The sequence below is a fragment of the Vespa velutina genome, chromosome 19 (genome assembly GCF_912470025.1).
Source record: "Vespa velutina chromosome 19, iVesVel2.1, whole genome shotgun sequence".
NCBI lineage: Eukaryota > Metazoa > Arthropoda > Insecta > Hymenoptera > Vespidae > Vespa > Vespa velutina.
Genome location: NC_062206.1, coordinates 2,792,171 through 2,816,341, shown reverse-complemented (window position 1 = coordinate 2,816,341; position 24,171 = coordinate 2,792,171). Strand labels below are relative to the sequence as shown.

Genomic DNA, 24,171 nt, shown 5'->3' with positions numbered 1-24,171 from the left:
TGTGTACATGGAGAAAGTTATGGGGTTTTCCGTCTAGATATTCTTTCCTTTATACGACTCCTTCCTATGAATCAGTTCAGTATGACTAATGTCAATCTTTATACAACGGTACTATTGCTTTTATGATATCTACTTAGGTACTTATGTCTGGCTACGGTCTATTTGACGAACTATCGTCTAGGTGCAGATGTGACGAAGGAGTAAACATTGTGTGTATTGTGAAGATTGATAATTTTATAGATTTTTGTTCGACACGAATCGTTTTAATATAGCCGAGATATTTGTAGAAGAGAATTCAATTAATAAGATAATTTATAATAATAAAAACAATGCGTAAGTATAAAATTTGACTTATTCTAATTCAAGTGATGTATGTGTGTAATAGTAAATGAAATGATCTCTGTAATTATTAATTATTAATTAGCAATTCGTCAGATGAAAAAAGTAATGAACTAAATCACTATTAAAGGATAGTTCTTCTGATGTAGAATTGAAAGTCTATGTAAACTTTGAATCTATCCCATAAATCTGAAAAATAAATTTGATACTTTTAAGAAGATATACAGAGGTTTGCCATATATATATATATATATATATATATATATATATTGTCAATTTCAATCAATTAACTATTCTTAAAGTTTATTTCATAATGTAAATTATTATGATAAGTTAATGATAAAGTATTTGTTGACCGACATTATTTTTATTGATTTCAATCATGAATGAAAGCGTATTTGCAGAATCCTTATTCAGGAAAACCTTTTGCATAGGAAAATTCTTTATCCTACAGAATACTTGAAACGTTAGCAGTTGTAAAATATCAATTTTTAGAGTTATTGGTCCATAGGTTTTATTCATCATATTTCAGATGGAATATCTTAGAGTATAAGTTTATTTATTTGTTAATTACTAAGAAGTTCATTATTTATCATTGGATACATTTGGTAAAATGTAAAAGATTTTAATATATTATAATTGTTTTAGATTGTTTTACTCTTGCAACAAATAAGGATAGAGTTATCAAAGTTATTAGACTGTAGTAACAAGAGAATAAGACTTTTAAGATTGAAATATCTAATGAAAGACTATAATAGATTTCTCTCTATTCAAGTGAGTTAAGTTTTTAATTGTAATTACAGTTCTTTGTTCTTTTTTTTTTCTGTTTTTCTACTATTTCATATCTAGTAGGAACAATATTTTTAAAGGTTAGTATTGCCTATTTTATTTACAATCTTTATACTTTGTTACATGATTTTACAATGACCTTTTAATCTTGCACAAATACAATATATTATATATATATATATATATATATATATATATATATATATGTATGTATGTATGTATGTGTATATATATATATATATATATATATATATGTATATATATATTATCTAGTGATAATAATAATAATAACAATATATATCCATATTATACAATAATACATATTTTATATATGAGAAACAAAGCACAGTATATTAAATATGAAACTATCTACAAATACATACTATTTATTTGTATATGTATGTATATTGGATATAATATAGAAGATTGGAACATGGAACATTTGATAAAAAGTTTAAAAGCACTTAATAAATCAATATTCATCATAATGTAAATGCAATCAGAGATCATAAAAAATGGTCTCAATGAAAATCGCGAAATCTGTGTGCCTTAATAAATTATCTAAGACGATATAATTCTTTTGAATAAAATAATTAATCTAGTATATCTTGAATTTTCTTGCACTATGTGCACTTTTGTCATTCGCTGCATTAATCAACATACTGAGTCTTGACATTATTACAATCAGTTTCAATAATGATTTATTAGATACAACCTTACAATAAAAGCTTAGTTTATAAATAAATCGTTAACAAATTTCATTGATGGATTCAAAAAAAAAAAAAAAATGAGAGAAAAAGTATCTGTTTATAGATAAAATCAACAATTATGATTGTACATGTGTTAAAATTAACAAAGATATGATAAAAAAAAGGTATTCGTTTTCGTGAAATCGTTAAAAGTATTTGATTATGTTATATCGAGTAGTTTAGAAAAAAATGAATGTTTTCTAAAACATTTAATTCATAAATACTTTCCTAATAATAATAATAATATGATAAACAAAGATAATAATAATAAGAATAATAATAATATTATTATTATTATTATATTATATTATATTATTATATTTAATAAAATATAATAATAATAACATTATTATTATTATTATTATTATTATTATTATTATCATAATCATTATTAGGAAAGTGATATATATATATATATATATATATATATATAAATGTTTTTATGTACTTATTTTACATGCTGCATCTTGTTCAACGAGTTTTTTCTTTTTTTTAACATCCGCATTTTTTTTTTCGAATTTATATTAAAATTCGTTTCGAGTATAGTATACGTATAGGTAAATCAAAAAATTGTCAACTTCATAGATCTAATTTTGTCAACCGCATGACGTCTCTACTAATTATATTATACATTTGAAAATAATTCTTCAGCCTGTACCCGACAGATCTAAGCATACTCTAAGCTAAGCTTATTAGAAAGTAGACAATTTTTGGAATTATTTTAACGTATTATTATTATTATCATCATCATCATCATCATCATCATCGTCATCATTAATTTATTATTATTATTGTAGTAGTAATAAGTAGCAATTCGCTTGGTACTCTAATCGTCTTCTTAATATACGCCAAATCATACGATATTATTATTTGATATATGTGTATAACATCGAGGATTATTGAAAGTTGAAGGATTTTTTGTTATCTAATTATCCTTTTGTTATCAACATCCTTAACTCGAAATTTATGAGTTTGAGTTTGATAGGAGAAGTAAGGTATTAAATCTTTCTGATCGATGATCATCATTATCATCTTGTCCGTTAACTGTTGGTTTAATTTTCGATTATGGCACCATAGGCATTTTGTCTTTATATATATATTTTTTTAATTATTATTATTATTTTATTATTTTTTTTCTTTCTTTTTTTTTTCCATTTGTTTACACATTATTTTATAATCACATACATACATCAAATGAAATATGATTCTCTAAGAATTGTCTTATTGATTATCGTTTTTTTTTATTCTTCCTTACGTATCGGCTAATCGAAATGAATGAATATATAAATCAAATGAATTGACTTCATGTTAAGTTTATAAATTTTTGAAGTATGTATGTATGTACGTATTTATGTATATAAGCTAAACACGTGCGTAAATATTTTGTGACGTTGTTGTTGTTGTTGTTGTTGTTGTTATTATATTGTTAGCACGAGTTTTTCATCGTTTTAATCTAATCATTCTTTCGAACCATCTCTCCTCCCTATAGCTTTAAGAGCTTTATTAGGATATCTCGTTCTTTTCTTCTTTTTTTTTTTTTTTTTTTATTTCATTTTTATTATTTCGTATATATGTATATCGTACATAAATAACTCGAAGGATTTATAAGATTAAACTCTTAAAATTAAATGGAATGTACCGTTCAACAGTACATCAAACATAGTAGATTACAACGATCCCGAGATTTTTGATATTTTATATTTTTGTATTATATCGTTGCGACATCGTATATAGTGAACTCTGCAAATTTTTTAATTATATTTACTTTTTTTTTTTATTTTTGTAATTATTATTTTCGCTTTTGTTTGCTTTTTTCTTTTTTTCTTTCTTTTTTTTTTTTTTTTTTTTTTTTTTTTCTTTTTTTTTAATTTATTTCTTCCTCTCCTTAATCCTAAACAATTTGATTTATCTTCTAAGTATTCTCTTGAATAACGTAAAAGAACATGTAACTTTTTTCGACACGTTTGATAGGTAGAGCTTTTTGTTATCATTAGACGAAAGAGAACGAATAGAGTATGTTGAGAACGATTATATTATTTCGATCGTGAAAATATCTATTTTATTTTCTTTCTTCTTTTTTTTTTTTTTTTATTTGTTTGTATGTCCACCAAAAATGCAAATTTTAGACAATATTGTTAATTTATAATATATTTACTACTTTTGAAATGATAACATAAAAGAGCGGCGTTTAATATGAATTCTCTCTTTGATTCAAGATTGGAGAAACGAGATGTAATATATTCGCTAACAATAATAATTAATAAATGAATTAATTAAGTAATACACATAAAGGAAGTGCGATGTAAGGGAAGAACGACTTAAGTGCTTATTATTATTATTATTATTATTATTATTATTATTATTATTATTTGTATATTTTTTGTTTTCTTTCTTTCTTTTTTTTTATTTTTTTTTTTTTTTGTTATGTTTCTCTCTTTTCTTTTTTTCAATTCTCGAAAAAAGCACGAGCATTTAGAATCTAGAGAAAGAAAAGCGAAAAGAGTTTATGTGTCGTGTATTGTAATAGTAATTAGAAGAAGAAGAAGCACATAATAATTCCATCACGGACGATTTGATTAATTACGCAAGTGTCTGTGACTTTAGTCGTTAGGAAATAGATTATTTATCATCATCATCATCATGATCTATCGCAACGTAGCTATTAATCAGTAGTTCTCTTTCTTTCAGTCGATGGACGACTACCATTTAGTTGGTCCTGTACCAATGCTTGCTCCAGTTGTTGATGCTATGAAAGGATTCGTCGAAGCAGCTAGGAGGAAAAATTTAGTTAGATATAAAATTTGGTCTATCCTCATTAAGAGAACGAATCAAATATTATACATATATGAGGTATAAGCAACTTAAAAAGGGATAGCTTATGTGGATGAGATAAAGGTTGTAATCAATATATGCAAATTACAACTAAGTCTGTTTAAAGCTGTGCCTTTATAAGATTTCTCCTTATATACAAAAGTAAAGTGTTTTATAAGTACTACTAGGAATGATTGATTAAATTGTTTTTTTTTCTCTTCTTTTTTTTTCTTTTTTTTTTTTTTAATGACATAAAAAAAAGTAATATAACTCATTTTATATTAAAAACGATAAAAACTGACCAAGAAGTAAATTATTAAAAGAATGATTAAAAACAAGATACATTTGATATTACTTCAACGGTAATTCTTATGACATTAATTATTTTATCGTTATCAGGAAGAATATATATAATTACATGCAAAAAAACAAAAAAACATTTTTCTATTGATAATTTCTTTGGCAGCGATAGTTCGTGTAATAATGCTAGTACTATCTAAATACAGAAAGTATTTTGATATATATTTTGTTGTTATATATTATTTATAAAAGTCAATTGTGCGTTTAAGCACGTTAAAGATATAGACAATATTCAAACGCTTAAATTATCGCTGACCAAAGTTGGAAAAATAAGACAAAGAAAATAAGTACAAATAAAAAGTAAAGAATCGCAAAAATTATAAAAAAATTAAATATTTTTTTTTGGTTGCTTCGTTTTAATTCGCCCTTCTTCTTTGACGGATTAAAAAAATAATAATAATCAAAATTTATTATATATATTTACATATAATTAAGGAGAACTTATATATGATGATTACGCATTAAGAAATTATTTTTGTCTATGAATACATAAATCAAAAAAGCCGCGAAGAGAGGAAAGAAAAATATTTAAATAGCCAAGTATGTATGTACGTCTAAAGTAAGAGAATATAAACGCAAACGAAATCGTGTATATGAATATAGAGATAAATAAATTCAGGCAAACAAATACGTAAACACAATCACCAAACAATTAAAAAATGGAAGCAGCTATTAACCAGGTAATCAATTAACATATATATCATTAAATTAACACAAGACGTCTTTAGTGATAATTAATTAACCATATTTTTCGTACGATTACATATATCACTCGATAATTTTTCATTATTATTGTTATTATTAATATAAAATTATATCAAGTAGTTGGAATATTTGATACTATGATCTATAACAAATTTATTCACGATTTCTCGAAATCTATTCACTTGTAATTTCATGACAAACGTACTGTTTTGTTTTTTCTTTTCTTTTTATAGGACTTCTTGTATCAGATAGAAAAATAATAATAATAATAATAATAATAATAATAATAATAATAATAATAATAATAGTAATAATAATAATAATACAAGCGCATGCGTTCGGTATCGTCGACAAAATTCGAGATTCTATTTCGATTTGGAATTTATTTTGTGCAGTATTTAAAAGAGTACGCTTATGTTTTTTAAATTTGTGCTATTTACGTCATATTATGACTTTAAAAAATTTAGATGGACGACTTGTTCCTTATTTGCCACTCATTTATCCTCTTTTTCTATTATCGAATGATACAAGAAAAAGAGAAATATCAAAAGTGCCAACATTGACTTGGTGCTAAATAAAGGCTACTTTTTACATCTAAACTTAAGAAGTTGAAATACCGGTAGTATAAATCACACGTTCTCCGCCACTGTTCAAGTTCGTACTCTCGTTCACTGGAGCTGCAGATGGAGGTGGTGGCATGGCAAAGACTTGTTGAGGATTAGAAGTTGCACCCTGCGATGCACCACCCTGAGGTTGAACGGTCACTGGTTCTTCGTCACTTTCTTCCTCCTATCAAAAAGAAATATTTAAAAGTTTTCTTTGAAAAGATATCTTTCATTAAGAGAAAAGTATATTATGAGAATTAATTACTATCGGCACTCTATGGTATTTAAAAAAAGCATCATTGGTTTGTTTGGACTAGGAACCTAACCTATTCAAGAATGCATTTAGAATTTGCTTAGAATTATAAAGGACGATGTTACTTATTCCTGTAATTCATAGAAATTTTTTTTAAAATGGTTACCTATCCAAATATCTGAAGAGGAGTCAGTAATATTGTATGGTTGTTTTTTTAATAATAATTACATTGCTACAAATTGATCACTTCCAGTACGTGTCTTACAGAATAAGAAATTTTTCACTATATCACATTTTGCCTAACAGTACTGTAACATCGTATAATTTCAAAATATTTCTATGTTTTAATTCTCAAATTTTTACCCAGGATCAAGGCATATTTATATTTTGTATCTGGCATACAAAATAATATGTTATTAATTTGAGCATGCTAAAATATGAAAAAATGCAGCTTGTAATTGAACGTGCAATATTGTGTATGACAATGGTAAATTTTAATCATTTTAGATCTATCAATGACTTATACTTGCCAGTCGATAAGATGTTTAGTCCAGAATTTAACGAGAATAAATTTAAATTTTTTGTAAAAATAATTGCAAGCTTAAAATTCTATATTAATCATTACAACGTTGCGTAGGTATTAATTAGAAAGGAAAATATGTTTGAAAATTATAAAAATAAGCATATTAATGAACATGTGCGATATGTGATGTATTACAATATACATTTCAGAATCGTGAAATTATATTGGATGTTTTAATCATGCATGCAGAGTAACATTCAACAAATGGTAGCTTATGTTTCCTTTATATAATTTAATGAAAAAGAATAAGAAGCAAAATAATATTAAAAGAAAGCAATGTCTCACACAAATACAATCACGTTTTCAAGTTTATATTTTAAAGTGCAAAATCTTAATGAATATGTTTAAATAATAATATTAAGAGAAAAAAGAGTTCTTGAAACTTGTCAATGTGATCAAATTGAGTGGACAAAAGATATGTTTTTGAATGTTTCCAGAGAAGAACTTACCTTTGAGAACCCTAAGGGTTGACTTGTCACAACATCGACCTCCGGATTCTGGTCCCGCTATAATACAACAACAACATAAACAAAACCGCTAATCTATGTATGCCTTTCTGCAAAACTAAGCAGAATCTCGCATGCTCGGCAATGGAAAATGTTCGCGTGCAATGTACAAATGGTGCCGGTTTGCGAATAACAAGCACAATCAAGTATGATGTTTTACTCGTTAAATAAAGTGTATCTACCTCCATGAAGATGAAATATAAAAAGATGAATGTGTGATCAATGGGTGCTGAAAGGTATCGAATTAACAAAGCGGGGCAAATACCAGATGAATCAATATTATCTTAAATTGTACTAAATATGATTGGAAAGAGTTGCTCTTGCTGAAAATGCACACAAGAGAACAAGAATTGCTTAATTAGAAGACTGACTCACAATGTTCTTTTCTTACCCTATAAACAATATTTTTTCTTTTGTACAGACTGTTAAACAATGACTTTTCTTTCATCATATTAAAAATTCCATATAAGAATATAGTTTTAACTAAATTTGAGATCTTAAATTATAAACTTTATATCTTTGTAATGCCATATAAAATGACACGCCCTGAAAGTGTTATAAGTACTATACTTTCAAAATTATTGACACAATATTCCTGAAAATTGTTGCTCCGAATTATAACTTTAAAATAATTTTAAGTTAGATGATTGGACTTAGGTGCAACACATATTTCATTATATCTTAGATGAAACAGAAAATTTGTCATGATTTTATATTCGAATTACATTACACAATGTATATATTATGAAAGTGTTATTTTCTGTTTAGTGCAAGACATTAAAAAGCTTGTATATATATATTGGCAATTTTCTCATAGAACATTTTAAAACTCACATTGAATTCTATAGGAAGCTGTAAAATATTGAAATCTAATTTATGCATTTAATATCATATAATCATTTTTATAATTTAATATCTCTATAATGGAAGACGTATTGTTGACCTAAGCATTGACCTAAAGTTTGAATTTTGTGTTACAGTTTATATGATAAACTAGTATAAAAGATATTGATAAATAATATTACCTGTAAATTATGGTATGTACCACTGTCTTCAGGAGGTGCCTGTTTGCATTTCCCGCAACAGCAGTTGCAGCAACAACAACAACAGGCACAACAGTAACAACCGGTGATTATTGCACAAAATACAAGTAGTGCCTGAAAATAAGGATTATTTTACAAGTTAATTAATTTATAGATAAGATTTAACATATATAAAATAAATCAGTTAAAAAGCAAGTCATACTTTGCACCATCCTGAAGTTACAACAAAGTAAGCATTAACATTTTCTTCTCCAAATTGCTCGGCAACGTATAAGCCAAGAGATCCATAGTTATCGTATATATTGCGTTTTGTTAAATCCGTTAATATGGCGTGCGCTCTATTTATTTCCTTAAACTATAAAACAAAAACATTACAAGTTAATGCAATTTAAGATGGTGCTAAAGACATACCAAAAATTTAATAACACAGTCTTGTTCCTTGTAGCTAATATAAAAGTTATACAGGGAGGAAGAAAGTATTTATATATTTATAATAATTCAAGCGCACACATTAATTCTTAATATCATTGATATATTGAAAAAGTTTTACCTTCTCTGCCGCTTCAGGATTATTTGGATTTTTATCAGGATGATATTTAAGCGCTAGTTTCCTGTAAGTTTTCTTTATTTCTTCAGGCGTTGCTGTCTTAGGGATATCCAAAATTTGATAGAGGGAATCCCCCGAAGTGCTATGACATTAATTATTAAATTAATAATATGAAAATATTTTAAATTGAATATATTTTTACATAAATAAATCAAAATATATCTATATCTATTGTAATGCATGCAAAATACAAAACATCTAATGTCTATTTGGATTTACTTTTACTTAGAATCTGACTTATCTCGAAAATAATCTAGTATATAAAAGAATACACATGTAGACAAAAAATTTTTTACTAATTCAGAAGATAACAAAAGATTAGTCACACCTACTATAAGTAAACTAAATAATCTATATTTTATCTTTATAATGTCACATGAAAAGATAATGTGAAACTCTTATTGTTGGCAGTAGTTTAAAAAATATGAAATAATGTGCTAAATATAAATTTTTTTTACTTGATAAAATATGTTTCTTATAAAAATATGTCAAATATGTATCAAAGACATATTATAAGGGTAAAACTTTGGAAAAAAGATTTATTATTAGCGTGTAAAAGTAATATTGAAGAAAAAAAAAATAAAAGCAAAAGGAGAAAAAAGAAAAAAAAAATCGATTGTGTCTGTATAGCTTTCAGATCTCAAAGAAAAAGTATAACAATGTTATTTCATAGATAAAAACAAATGCATTTCATAAGAAATAATATTAATTGAAAATAAAAAAATAATGATTGGTAAAATACGTCAGAAAGAATTCGAAAAATCTCGAGAATGGGTTTATAATTTTTGCTTTCTTTAAGGTGGACATACCTACTTAAAATATTCTATACAATGGTAACAACGTTAAACTTTACGAAAGATTATATAATTTATGATGAGAAAGAAAATATGTCATTTTATAAAATAATCAAAAAATCCAATTTCACTAACCTACGACTAATACTTGTAATATTTTCTTTTTATGTGGAAATATCATTCGTATAAACGTTCTGAACAAATTAAATTCAAATATTATGATTAAAATATAACATTACGAGAAAAATATTAATAGAGAATGTATGATAATCTACGTTACAACTTAAAAAAAATTTATCAAAAATTTTGAAAGATCGCTCTTATTAAGTACATAACCTATGTCACTACAAGTTGTGAATTTTAATTGATTTTTTTTCATAAACGAATGAATTAGAAATATATAATACATTGACGTATGTACAAGAAGTAAAGAAATTTCATTCAAGAAAAAAGTTGTACACCGGTGATGTCACGTTCTTACTTTGGTACCCAAAGTATCCCTTTTTAATACATAGCGGGTGTATTACTTACGACATTTTTCTCTTATCCATGGTGTTTTGTTAATTTTATAGAAAATACGTCAAAATTGATTAGACTAATTTCGCACGGACTACCGATACATACGATTACGCGAAGATGAATGGTTTCACTACGCAAACATTTTTCCAAAGGTTTCTTGCCTATAAAGAAAATACGCGCACTTCTTGGTAATATGGCTTTGGGCAGACATCGAAACCGATTCAATATTTTAGTACCGAAAGTGGACACAAAAGCGTTAGCAAAAGAGCTACCACAACGCATTTACGATCTTGTACGTAAGTATTAGACAAAAAGGCGCTATCTATTCTTGGAAATATATTCTTTACTTTGTTACCATGAGAAAGAATATTTATAGTATAAATTGATAATTGTTACCATAGGAAATAACATTTATCACTTGGTCGGTAATTATTATCTTAAGAGAATAAACATTTATCATTTGGTCGGTAACTGTTATCATAAGAAATAACATTTATTACTTGATCGGTATAATTATAGATCATGTCGGTAATATGATAAATTTATATTTGATTACCTATAAAAATTCTTTTGCATTCCTACGTGTAAACATCGAAAATCATTCTTATATATGATCAAACAAAATGAAAAATTAATCAAATTATGAATGAAATATTTCTGTAATAAAGATAATTAAACTTTTATCGTTTTTATAGTTTACACACTGGATTATAAAGTTGTTTGCTAAGGAAGAATTAAAAGAGAAGTTACAACGATTAAGGAAAAGTTTTGCTACTTTTTTATAACGTAAAATGGTGGGATATAATCTTCCTAATAATTTCCTAATGTCGTTTCCATCGATATTGTAAGTAAAATATAAAATAATCTTGATAAATCATATAATTGATAATTAGACTACTTATCCTATTTAAATTTTTAATGTAATATTTCTTCCCCTTGATTATTACGAAGGTTGGTAGATGATTCGAGTTATGAGATGACGTCGATGTAACTCATCTATAATGAAATCCGTATAATCTATTCGTGGTTGCATCAAGAAACGCACATCGAAGCGTGAAATTATGAGAGCATAACGTCGTCTTCTTGATGCTTTAGCACGTTTCTAATTCACGAAAAGATTGATGATCATTTTCTTCGAGGAGATTTTTTTTTTCCTTTCACGCGAATCCCTATACCCTTTGCATTTACTTATTCAAATCTGACGAACTTTTCAACAGGTTAAGAAAATATCGATCGTAACGATATAATGTATATTCATCACTTTCGTACGTCAATCATTTGGGATATCTTTTTTGTTAGACGCGTACGATAGAGTCTGCCAAGTCTCGTATGCTTTTACTTCTTCTACGATCGTCAATCTTTTCCTTCAAACCGTTCTCTCATATACTATATCATATACTAAAAAGATAAGGGATGCACAAATAACCTAAGTCATTTTTTGTTTGGTCTGGGTACCGAACATAATTTATATATAAAAGTTTATTTCCAATATTATTATTATTATTATTATTATTATTATTATTATTATTAAATGATAAAAGTAATTTCTTTCTTTTTTTCTTAAATAAATTACAGTAGATTCAATTAATCCCATAAAATCGATAAATAATTATTTTCACGCTTGATAAGACGTTTGATGGATAAGAAAAAAGAGGGAAAGGAAAAAAAAAAAAGGAAAGGAGAAAGAAATACGTTTTGTATTATTCTGGAAATGTCTGAGAGCAATTTCATCTAAGAGATACAAAGATGGTTAGTAAGAATCGTAAACTTTCATCCTTATCGGTCAATCTAACTTAGCACTTTTGTTCTTTTCCAACATCCTTAATACGGTTACATACTATCAAACAAATTACCTTAATGAGTTCCATGTTTTCCCATTTTTAATTTATCTTAGCACGATACAAATCTATAATCGAAAGGAATTTTTTCACATAATCGCGATTACATACAATCTTTCGTTATAATTTCGTGTTGATATTCATTAAATTCACCTAAGAGAGAGAGAGAGAGAGAAAGAGAGAGAAGGAAAAAGAAAGAAAGAGAGAGAGAAAGAGAAAGAGAGAAAGAGAGAGAGAGAGAGAGAGAGAGAGAGAGAAAGAGAGAGAGAGAAAGTTAGAGTAGAATTTACTTGAAACTTGTGTGCATAGAAGGATAATTCGATAAGTACCGTCGAATCGTGTTAATAGCTAGGATCTCGATCGTCATTGAATTTGGCGTCGACCGATCGTTCCTTCGCCATCCTATTTATATTTCTACGGATAATCTTCTTACGAACTATCGAATTGATCGTTTACGAAGATCAACACCGATTTGATTTGCCAGCCATCTTGTCGTTTTTTAATCTCTTAAAAAAAAAAAAAAAAAAAAAAAAAAAAAAAAAAAAAAAATAGAAAAACAAACAAACAAAACAAAACAAAAAAAGAAGAAGAAGAAGATGAAATTATATAAGAGATAATTATAAAAAAAAATTCTATTTGCTATTACTTTCTTTTCACGTACAATTTATGATAACAACATGGATTTTAATCTGATCACACACGTACGATTTTACGATTTTTTTCTATTTATTATAATAATAATAATAATAATAATAACAATAATAGTAATAGTAATAATAATAATAATAATAATAGTAATAGTAATAACAATAATAATAATAATAATAATAATTGATGAACGATCGAGAAATTATAATAAATAAGACAATAAAAGAAGAACGGTAGGGAAATAAAAAGATAGAGCCCTTCGTAACGCGCAATTTGAATAGCTCTTGGAGAGTATCGACGGAGTACGACGGAGGTGTCGTTGTCGAGGGTAGAAAGCTAAAGTGAGGGTGGAACTTCGAGATGGAAACGCATGCGCAGGCATATCCCATCTATAAGAGGGTAAGCTTGGCTCGGCTCAACTCCAGTCTAGCCCGCGGTACCGGGTACCGCGAACCTCTTTATCTTTTTCTCATCGTCTTTGTCGTTGTTCTCGTTATTGTTCCTGTTATCATAATTACCGTCTTCGTTGTCGTCATCATCATCATCTTCATCATTATCATCTTCATCATCATCATCTTCATCATCCTTATCATTTTTACTCCCTAATCAATCTCTCTTATATTCTTTTTATTGTCATCATTCTTTTCCTTTTCTCTCTTTCTCTTTCTCTCTCTCTCTCTTTCTCTTTCTCTCTTTCTCTCTCTCTCTCTCTCTCTCTCTCTCTCTCTCTCTCTCTCTTTCTATTTTTTTCTTTTCTATTATTTTTGACAATTTCCTTCGAGAGAATTATTATGATGATTTTTAAGATTATTAATTTGTGAAGATAAGAGATAGATATAGATAGATCCCTTTTCTTCTTATTGCTTATTCTTTCTTCGATTTATTTATCTATTTTTTTTTCTTTTCTTTTTTTTTTTTTTTTTTTTTTTTGGACACCATGAGAAGAAAGCAGTATACGTGTTGACATCATCAGCATCATTCTCATAATCGTATGCAATCTAGTTGGAATAAACAACGCGAAAGAATCCTCATTCATTAAGATTTTATTTTATTTTATTTGTTTATTATTATTATTATTATTATTTTTTTTTTTTTTTTTTTCGAATTGTTGAGAGTAACAAGAGAAAGTTTTAGAGAGACAGATAGATGATCTTATGATTTCTTATCTTCGTTAATCGGAGAGATAAAAAAAAGAAGTTTGGATTCTTTATATTTTCGCAGCAGTTAAACGTCAACAGGCACGTCGTTCATGGATATTTTCCAGTCTTCGTTCTTTGGGATTTTACGGGGATCGCAAAGTCTCTAATCTGATTCTTATTGTATATGTAACCCGTTTACTTGATATATCTCTATTTTTCTATCTTTCTTTATTCCTCTTATGATTTTATCTTTGAATATCTATCGTTTGATAGATTAACTAGGGGATTAATAGATTAGAATTTTCTTTTCTCTTGTTTTCTTTCTTTTTCTTTTTTTCTTTTTTTCTTTTTTCTTTTTTTTTTTTTTAAGCTTTTATCTTTTCTACATTTCGTTTTATCAACAGATAAATACAAATCATTGTGAAATCGAGAGTGATCTAATCAGATGTATCGTTACATCATATTTTAAAATTAAACGGTAAGTCGACGATATATTGTAGTGTATTTACGTGCCCTTTCTTTCTTTCTTTGTCTATGTGTGTGTGTGTGTGTGTGTGCTCCCTCTTTGTGTGTCCTATTCTTACCGATCGTGTTATAAAAGTACTTCACAGAAGTGCTGCAAAGTGTCGAAGTGAATGTTGTAGTATCGGTAAAACGAACGAGTTTACTACCTCGTTAAAACTTTTAATCGAGTATTAACGAGTATTAAAAGGTTGTACAGATCGGGAAGTAAACTCGTAATTTTTTTCTTTCGATTATTGTCAAATTTTTGATAATAATATTAATGATGTATATTTTTTAATGTCTCTTTTAAATATTAGATCGATATTGGATTCGCGTATATATATATATATATATATATATTTTTTTTTTTTCTTTTTAAGGAATATTTGAATAATTATTTTCATTGATCGCGTATATAGGTATATCTCTGTATATATACATTACACATATATACATATATATATACATACATATATAATCGCATTGGTTTGAAATATTTTATTTTTATTATTATTATTATTATTATTATTATTATTATTATTATTATTATTATTATTATTATTATTATTATTATTATTATTATATGTGGTTGATGCACTCACATTAATTTGGAACGTAATAAAAGGCCAGCGATACTCTGCCTTTCGATTTGAATCATTGGATGAAAAACGATTGGCAAGTAAGGGATGGTTCAATTTTCGTGGAGAGAAAATGAGAGAGAGAGAGAGAGAGAGAGAGAGAGAGAAAGTAAATATAAAAAAATTATTGGAAAGATGAGATACGCTGATATCTCTGGCAGGGAAAAAGAGAATAATGGAAGTGGAATATTTTAATTAATGTAATTCGTACGCGAGTATGTGCTCTTGTCGTTTCGCTTTGATATATTATAATATACGAATGTTAGTATGCAAACAATGTAAACTCATTGTCGTTTATTAAAGAGAGAAAGAGAGACAGAGATCTACTATTGCATTGTGTTTGAAAGATTAAGAAATTCTACGAGAATTATTCCCTAAGTTGATATGGGAAGTTGGTGATACATTGATGGTCTTGTATTTCAAGAGGAAATTTAGAAAAGAAAGAGAGAGAAGCAGAAAAACAAAAAGAAAATTGTATGAATGAAATTAATTGTTTCTTTTCTTTTTTTTTCTTTTTTCTTAAATTACTTAAAATTTGTACTCTAATGAAGATAATTTTTCTTTTCGATATAATTATTTTCTTTTTTGTTTTGTTTTAATCAATATCTTTTTTTTTTTTTTTGATAAGATGATTAATAGCTGAGAATTCATATAAATTTTATTATTGTATATATATATATATATATATATATATATATATATATATCTTTTATTTTTATTATTTTTGGTTATTAATATCTTTTTTTAAATAAGTATCTATAGATCTCTATTAAATATTAGCTACGTCTGTATTTTACAAATTATAATAAGAATAATAAAAAAGAATTTTGAAATAAATAACATTAAAATAAATATTTTAATTCAATCGACCGATACAATTAGTAAATTTGTTGTATATTTGAATCGTTGCAATCGCAACATAATTTTAAATGAATAATAATGTTTTTTTTTTTTTAATAAAATATGTAATATTTATCTTTTTAAATACATGGTAATTTCGAATCGAGGTAATGATCGAGAAAGAGGAACTATCGAACGTACCGTTCGATGTCGAAAAGTGGCCTGAATTTGAATGATTCTCCAGGGAGTGATGCCATCGAGGTTAATCGACTTACTAGGTCCAAAGTGTATTTCCGAAATTGTTTTTGAATGATCAAAGGTGTCTCTATTCTATCTAACATATATATATATATATATATATATATATATATGTGTGTGTGTGTGTATGTGTGTGTCTGTGTGTGTACGTGTGTATATGTATGTAGTATATATATTGTTTATTTTTTTATTTGATTTATATTATTAATTATTAGAAAATTAATTTTACAATAATTGTCTTTACAATAATTATTTCACAATTATTGTCATATATGATAAAGTTTGTTTCTTTTTATGATACAATTATTTATTACGAAATTAAACTTTTATTACGATACAATAATAATTGACACATTATATAATTATTATTATTTAACAATTTTTGTTGACGTTTAAGAAAAGTAAGGAAAGAGAGTATGTGATTTAAAAAAAAAAAAAAAAAAAAAGAAAAAAAAATGAAATATGTACTTGTGTTAACATTTTTCTTTGAGATAATCTAACAAATACATACACTTCCCGTAAGTGGAAACGTTTGTTAGATAAAATATTTTATTTTGTCTTGTACAAGATCGATCATCTTTTTTGCTCGTATTCGCGGACGAGAATCAGGATGAATCTCTCACGAGAAGTTTTGCCCGGGCCATTAATTTTCAGAGGACGCACGCGTTGAACCGTACTTTTTCTCTTTATACATTTTCCCTGAAGCGTTGCTCCAAAAGAGAAAGAGAAAGAGAAAAAGAAAAGAAATAGAAATATACATCGAACTATTGGCTGGATATTTGTAACTCGTCTGGAATTAAATGACGTGGAAATTATTCGATGATAATATGAAAACATTCCTTCTTTTCTAATAAATAAATAAATACATAAATATTTATTTATCATAAATACAATTGTAATTTCAATTTTAATATTTAAATATAGGTATTAGTCTATTTTTTTAAATTTAAATATTTATTATTTATCTATTATTAATCTAATTTTAACGTATTTAATTTTTAATATCTAGAAATATATATATATATATAATCGTCATCTTTTAATTTGTTAAGTATGAAAATCTAATTAAAATATATTTCTCATAATAATTTGTAGATCTAATACTCGTCGTCTAATTGCAAAATAGATGATATATATATATATATTACCTAGATATTCTTAGAATAGTCTGATGAATGACAGATTTAATTCCCTTGTGAGTCAAGTATCTGTTGCTGGACATTCTTTCGTAAAGGGATTTACTTTTGTGTGGCTAGTAGCCAAACGATTTCAATAGATCTCTCTAGAGAATAACTGAATGGTAGAGAATGCAGATCTACTGGGTGGACTAAAAGTTTATAGATTATTTCAACAATTTTTTATAGCCCAATCTTATTTTCATATTGTAAAATCAAAAAAATAAGAACTTAAAGAGTCTTGAAAAAGAGTAATTGATTTTTTAAGTTATCTAGAAACTAATCTAGAAACTTTTGATTTACACTGTAGTATATTTAAATATTCTAAAGAATTTTAAATTCATTCATAGGATACATGATCTGATTTGATCTATATCGAATACGATTGATTCTCTTTTTCTCTTTATCTCTCTTTTTTTTTTTCGATTTACTTTCAAAAGCTTTGAGAAACAGAGAGAGAGAGAGAGAGAGAGAGAGAGAGAGAGGGTGAGAGAAAGAAAGAGAGAGAGAGGGAGAGAGAAAGAGAGAGGAAAAGGAAGAGGAAGAAAAAGAGTTGAACTTTCTTATCTCGATAGAACGATTTCACGTTTTCCACAAGTTTAGAAGGAAAACTTCATTTCAGACTAAAAGTTTTTTAGGCTAACTACAAATTGACAACTTTTGGGAAATCGCGAAGTTAAGGTGGAAATAATAAACTTAAATTCTTAGCTAAAATCAAATAGTTCTTGGATAATCGATTTCTCTTCTTTTCTTTTTTTATTTTTCTTTTTTCTTTTTTCTTTACAGTTCCATTGGGTAACCACTATATGTTCTCTTTTCTGAATTTTAAATAAGTATAAGTTATACTCGATTAAGAAATATAAAAAAAAAAAAAAAGAAAAAAAAGAAAAATTTTGGATATAAAGTAGTAATTAATTTTATGATAATAAAATAAAATAAAAGTTATAAAATATAAACGTATATATAAAGGTGTGAAAAATTATTTAGATTTAGAATTATCTTAGAAATTAGATTTTATACAAATTATAAATGGTTAACTTTAAAGTAAATATTTATTATAATATAGAGATTTAATATCTTTTTATTATATTTTCTAAAATACTCTCTTTGGCTTTATATGTGATTTTTAACATGAGGTAAACGAAGCCCCTGTCGGAGAAATTCATCGAGATCTTCTACGTAGAAATGGTTGGGAGTCTTTTCGATAGGTAAAATTTCAATAAGCGACATCCAGACGAATCCCAGGCTCGTTCCAATTTCGTCGAGTACGAATTCGAATCCCTCGTAGGATTTTACTACGAACGAATAACGCTTTCGAGAATCGATTTGGATTGGAATCTTCGATGATGTTCCTCTCGTATTTTTACTCCTATACACACTTTCACACATACACATACACACGCACACACACACACACACATACAGGGTGTGCCAAAAGTTTTTAAATAGGCAAATCAATTATTCTAATGGGAAAATTAATTACTTTGTCTCGATTTTAAAACAATAATTTATTCGACTTGTAAAAAAAAAAAAAAAGGATTAAAAAATTATCTAGTAACTTTTCATACATCTAGAAAAAGAATCTAGGAAAATCGCATAAGATTTTTTGACCCATCTTGCATATATTACTCTCTTCTTTTTATTTTCCCTTTTTCCTTTAAAATTTTATTTTTATTTTTATATTTCGTAAATAAGAAAAATTTTTCGGATACAGTCAAACTAAAAAAGACAAAAGAAGAAGATAAGGGAGAAGAAGATGTGAATTTAGAAGAAAGATAAAAGACAGAAGAGAAATCACATTTGTTCTCACATTTAGGATGTCAATCCGACAGAACTTTTTTCGTTCGATTCTTTTGTCCTTATCAAATGGTTCCTTTCTTCCTTTCGTGATCGTTCATCGTTATTCTTACCTTTACTTTAGCTTATCCTTACCTTTACCTTCTTGGTTGAACTCCGGTTGGAACATTTCAAACTGGTCGTCTTGGCATCGGATTGACATGGGAAGGAAAAAAAAAAAAAGGAAAAAAAAGAAAAAAAAAAGAAGAAAAGAGAAAATAAAAATCTAACCGAATAGTCTCTTTTATTCAATATATTTTCAATTTGCGACGTATTGCGTTTTATTTTATTAAGAAATTCTAAAATAAAGTATTCAAGAATGTTTAAATAATATTATCGAAGAATTAAAGATCGAAATATAAAATAAATATCTAATATTTTTGTTAAAAATTAAAGAATAATAACAAAATAAATTTTTCGAATTGATTGTCACTTTGATAGTAGACTCGTGTCAATTAGAGACCAAACTCATTGGAGTGTTACTGCCAAGAAAGTTTTTCTTTTCCATTCTTTCTCTCTCTCTCTCTCTCTCTCTCTCTCTTTCCATTTGGTCCACATGGAATAAGATACGTGTATCCACTTTTCTCAGTTATTCCAGTGGGATGATGTAAAAGAAAATACTCAGGAAAAATGTCCCGACGAATGTCGATGAGAAATTTGTCGGAGATTATATGTCCTACTATTTTATCCTACTCTAGTCGATGGGTCTTTCACCTTTGACCTTTTTCGTTCTCGTCCTTCCAGGAGAAGAGATTATGGAGATCGTCTCTTGAAGTCACTGAAAAGAGAGAAAGAAAGAGAGAGAGAGAGAGAGAGAGAGAGTGAGAGAGAGAAAGAAAGAGATAAAAAGAGAGACCATAAGAGCAAACGAATGCGCATATTCGAGTATTTTTTTAGCCTCTTATGTTCATACCATCGTTCGTTCTCGTTTCTATTCCACTTTTTCTCTATTCTAAAACTTCGAAAGCACGACCAAAAATAATTGATTTTCGTATGGTGGATTTTTATATTTTAATTAGTTTTTCTTTTCTTTCCTTTCGACCGTATAAAGATGAAATTGGAGGGATAAGCATTTTGTAGAAGTAAAGGGTGGATAAAAATTTCTTAGATAATTTTAAAATTCAACTTACTTTACTTCGAAACTGTTTATTAATCGATCTTATTTTCAAATTGTGAAATTACAAAGTCAACTGTAAGCAGAGTTACAAGATTAAAAAGTTTCGTTAGAGAATAATTACTTTTTTAAAATCAATTCGAGCCTTTAATTATATTATTTATACTTTTATATTGCAATTGTATATATTTTATATAAGATTTTTCTTAGATTTTATTAATTGAAATGAAAAATATAATCAAATAATATATAGTTAATCAAGGTTGTTAGAAATTTTCAATTAAAAATGATCTAATAGCAGCCGTTCGCATTCCATGACATGAGAACGGTGAAAAAAGGGTCGAGAGTGTCTAGAACGATAAATGGAAGAAACGAAAAAAGAACGACTCTTAAAAAGAGCTACCTACGTAGCTGCAAAGATTTTTCTTTTCTTGATGAAAGCCGAGCGAAGGAAAGATGGACGTGAGAAAGCATTATCGTTTATACGCGAACAAGCAACTATCACTGTGACGTTGCGTTTTTGTTAGAGATGTTTCCCTCGATTCAAAGGAACAGACCTTATCCAACTCACCCCTCCCCCGACCACTCCCCTCACAATCTTAAACATCTACTATGATACTTTACTAGTAAGATAGATTAGCATTTTCGAAGAGACGAAGTACCTACAAACTTGGAGAAATCAAAAGAAAGAAAAATAAAATGATTTACTTTACTTAATACCTTTCATTTCGACGATCGTTTTCATAAATTTTATTTATTTGATTCATTCGATTCTTCTCTTTTTTTTTTTTTTTTCCTTACACTTGCACGCGCGAATTGGATTTCGATTAGAGGTTTATCAAAAACGTTTATGTTTCTTAAAAATATATATATATATATACACACACACACACACACACATATATATATATATTCATATATTTCTAAATATTTAACATAATATTTTATATATATAGTATAAATTAAATTGTATAATATAAATATTTTTCCAGTTATATATAATAATAAATTATAATGTAAATATAGTCTCACATAAAAACACAAATATGTGATAAGATTATTCATAAGTAATAAAAATTAATAGTCCAATACAGATATTAGCAATAATATTTTATAGATTTTATTTGTACAAAAATAGTCTGAAAAGTATAATAATATTAGATATGAATTAATATAAATAAATTAAAAATTATCTCTTACTCTTTCTCTTCCTCTTGAATCGCGTGCGATTTCTGCGAGCTTTTTATTTTTTCTTAATTAGTTTTATCATTAATATTATTAATAAAAGAGAGTTCATGTTTTGAACAACATAATAAAATTGTTGTATCTATGTAAATAGGTGATCGATCATATTTCTCGAAGGACGGATTGAGAGTCAACTGGGAATTTCCATTTCCGTTTCCCGTAGGAAACATTTCACCGTGAAGTAACGATCGCTAGATCGTTCATAAGCAATTTCCAAGTTGAAATTTCCTTCTCTCTCCATTTCTCTCGTACGTTCGTTATTTCTGCTTTTTCCTTTCCCTCTTTTCCACTTGGAATTCGATTATAGAGAATTTTTTTACGTTCGTGCATTTTATAATAGATCCGAAACAATCATCGGAAAAAAGTTTAGCAGGGTAAATCGTGCTAATTTTTGTTGTTATTGTTTGCTAAACAAATCTCTTTCCCTGAAACACCATTCTATGACATAACAGGAAATTTCTCTGCAATTCCATTCCATAGCGTTCCATGTTGTACCATGTCCTGTCCTAGTCTGAGAGTGACTCAATACAATTTTCATCGAAATGATTGAAAATCCTGTAGTTTCGAATTTTTTTTTGCTAAGATAAGATAAGATAAATTAAGTTAGTAAGAATTTCTTTACAAAAATTGTTTATAATAAATTGTTAATTAATTATTAACAATACATTGAGAATGTGAAAAGAATTCTGCCCTTTAAAATGATATTTATTTCAAGTCTTTAAGACTTTTACTTTCGGAGATATTCCCATATAAATGAAAAATTGTTTCTTAGTTAATTAAATAATTTGTTTATTAACAATTTATTAATTTATGTAATTTTATAAATCTTTGAATGCTTTTTGAATGTTTTTTCATTTTTTCTTTTCTTTCTTTTTTGACAAAATACAATCAATTTAATTCGTAAGTATTTGTTTGTAACAAATTGTTAATTAATTATTTACAATAAGTTGAAAAAATTGAGAAAATTTTGCCCTTTAAAATGATATTGGTTTCAATTCTTTATGACTTTTAATTTCGGAAATATTTCCATTTAAATAAAAAAGATTTATTACGTTGATACACTAACTTACATAATTTCATTCATATTAGAGTGATGACACCTTGACCTACATAAATTTCGAAAATTTACGCATCCTAGGTGATCAAATTACTACTACTGTATTATTACTACGAACAGCTGTATTATAAGAATTATGAATGGAAAGCATTAGAGAGTGATGTCTTCGAAACTAAAAGTCGTAGAGACTTGAAACATATTTTCAAGAGTAATATATTCTTTATTAATTTAAATAAAGTAATAATATTGTTATAATAAAGTCAATTTTGTAAATAATTTCTGAAATAGAATTTTTTTTTTTTTTCTTCTTTTTTATTATTCGTAATAAGTACATAATTACGATTAATTCTGATTTTAATTTTTATTATTATTATATAAATTTTATTTTATTTATTTATATAAAATTAAGGGGTAAAAAAAGATCTATTAATAATCGCCATTGTACGAAATTTGAAACAAACTCTTATATAAGATATACATATACGATAAAAACTTCGAGATAAAAATTAGATTATAGAGAATTAAAAAAAAAAAAAAAATATATATATATATATATATATATATATATATATATATAATATTCTCTTGTTCTTCCATCGACACTTTTATCACATCAACAAATTCACTTCTTCTTTCTCTCTCTTTTTCTCTCGTCAGTATGACAAAGATAGGACTATGTCAGCGTATCGTTTTACGGATAATGGTCGATGCAAGGGTCAGCTTCTTGGTTTTAACCCATATCGACTTCGACGCTGTTAAGATGTGAAAAAAGAGAGTTACGGCTTACCTTACGTTTCTTGAAGAAAGGAAAAGAACTAAATAAAGAAAAAAAAATACGAGAAAGAAAGATAGAGAAACTTCTATTCTTGTGTTAAAGTTGCAAGAAAATTCGTTGCACGCTTTTTCACTGTTACATTGGAAGTACAACATAATAGTATTTTCTACTTGGTGCAATTTTCTTCTCGACCTCGTTTTCTTTTTTTTTTCTCTTCTTTTTTTTTTCTTTTTTTTTTTTTTTTTTTTTTTTTTTTTTTTTTTTTTTTTAATTTTCTCTCATTTTTCTCACTTCTTTTACTTTTTAGATTGCTAAACTATAGGAACTTAGGAATTTTTTTATAATCTGATATGAAAATGGGCCAACTAATATTTATGGATATTAATATTCGATTTCTTAGAAATAGATTCATTAACACACACACACACACACACATACACA

General features: G+C 26.7%; 2 protein-coding genes and 1 long non-coding RNA gene across 19 annotated transcripts in view; 2 read left to right on the top strand and 1 right to left on the bottom strand.

The window, feature by feature from the left end:
- The window catches only part of LOC124955926, a 20,473-nt gene extending 12,605 nt beyond the window's left edge, over positions 1–7,868 (top strand). For 3 of the 5 annotated variants that reach the window (XR_007103028.1, XR_007103024.1, XR_007103026.1), the window contains 4 exons: positions 1–333; positions 988–1,113; positions 4,566–5,728; positions 7,632–7,868. The exon at positions 1–333 is cut by the window's left edge and continues 2,385 nt beyond it. This is a non-coding gene — a long non-coding RNA (uncharacterized LOC124955926). Of the gene's footprint in view, positions 334–987; positions 1,114–4,565; positions 6,602–7,631 lie in introns of all 5 variants that reach the window. The other 2 variants (XR_007103025.1, XR_007103027.1) reach the window with 2 other exon arrangements.
- Positions 3,287–10,903, bottom strand: LOC124955925 (dnaJ homolog subfamily C member 5). 3 transcript variants are annotated; one of them, XM_047511082.1, is made up of 7 exons: positions 10,676–10,903; positions 9,294–9,432; positions 8,946–9,098; positions 8,726–8,857; positions 7,644–7,700; positions 6,371–6,542; positions 3,287–4,647 (listed from the first exon to the last, which is right to left on the bottom strand). In XM_047511082.1, the coding sequence occupies exons 1-7, from the start codon at positions 10,693–10,695 to the stop codon at positions 4,577–4,579; spliced, it is 744 nt and encodes a 247-aa protein (XP_047367038.1). In that variant the 5' UTR covers positions 10,696–10,903; the 3' UTR covers positions 3,287–4,576. The 3 variants fall into 3 exon arrangements, with proteins under 3 accessions (XP_047367038.1, XP_047367039.1, XP_047367040.1); XM_047511083.1 differs by lacking the exon at positions 7,644–7,700; XM_047511084.1 differs by lacking the exon at positions 7,644–7,700 and having other exon boundaries at positions 4,587–6,542.
- A 2,656-nt stretch (positions 10,904–13,559) lies between these two features.
- The window catches only part of LOC124955706 (metabotropic glutamate receptor 7-like), a 38,663-nt gene continuing 28,051 nt past the window's right edge, over positions 13,560–24,171 (top strand). For 4 of the 11 annotated variants that reach the window (XM_047510532.1, XM_047510536.1, XM_047510534.1 and 1 more), the window contains exon 1: positions 13,560–14,766. The gene's annotated coding sequence lies outside the window, so the exon portion shown is untranslated. The remainder of the gene's footprint in view (positions 14,767–24,171) is intronic. The other 7 variants (XM_047510527.1, XM_047510528.1, XM_047510523.1 and 4 more) reach the window with 5 other exon arrangements.

Coding starts and splice junctions, on each gene's coding strand:
- LOC124955925 (XM_047511082.1), bottom strand. CDS start 10,695: ATGGATAAGAGAAAAATGTC. Junction 9,433..10,675: donor ATGGATAAGAGAAAAATGTC/GTAAGTAATACA, acceptor TTAATGTCATAG/CACTTCGGGGGATTCCCTCT. Junction 4,648..6,370: donor ACGTGTGATTTATACTACCG/GTATTTCAACTT, acceptor TTTTCCTCCTAG/CTGCTTCGACGAATCCTTTC.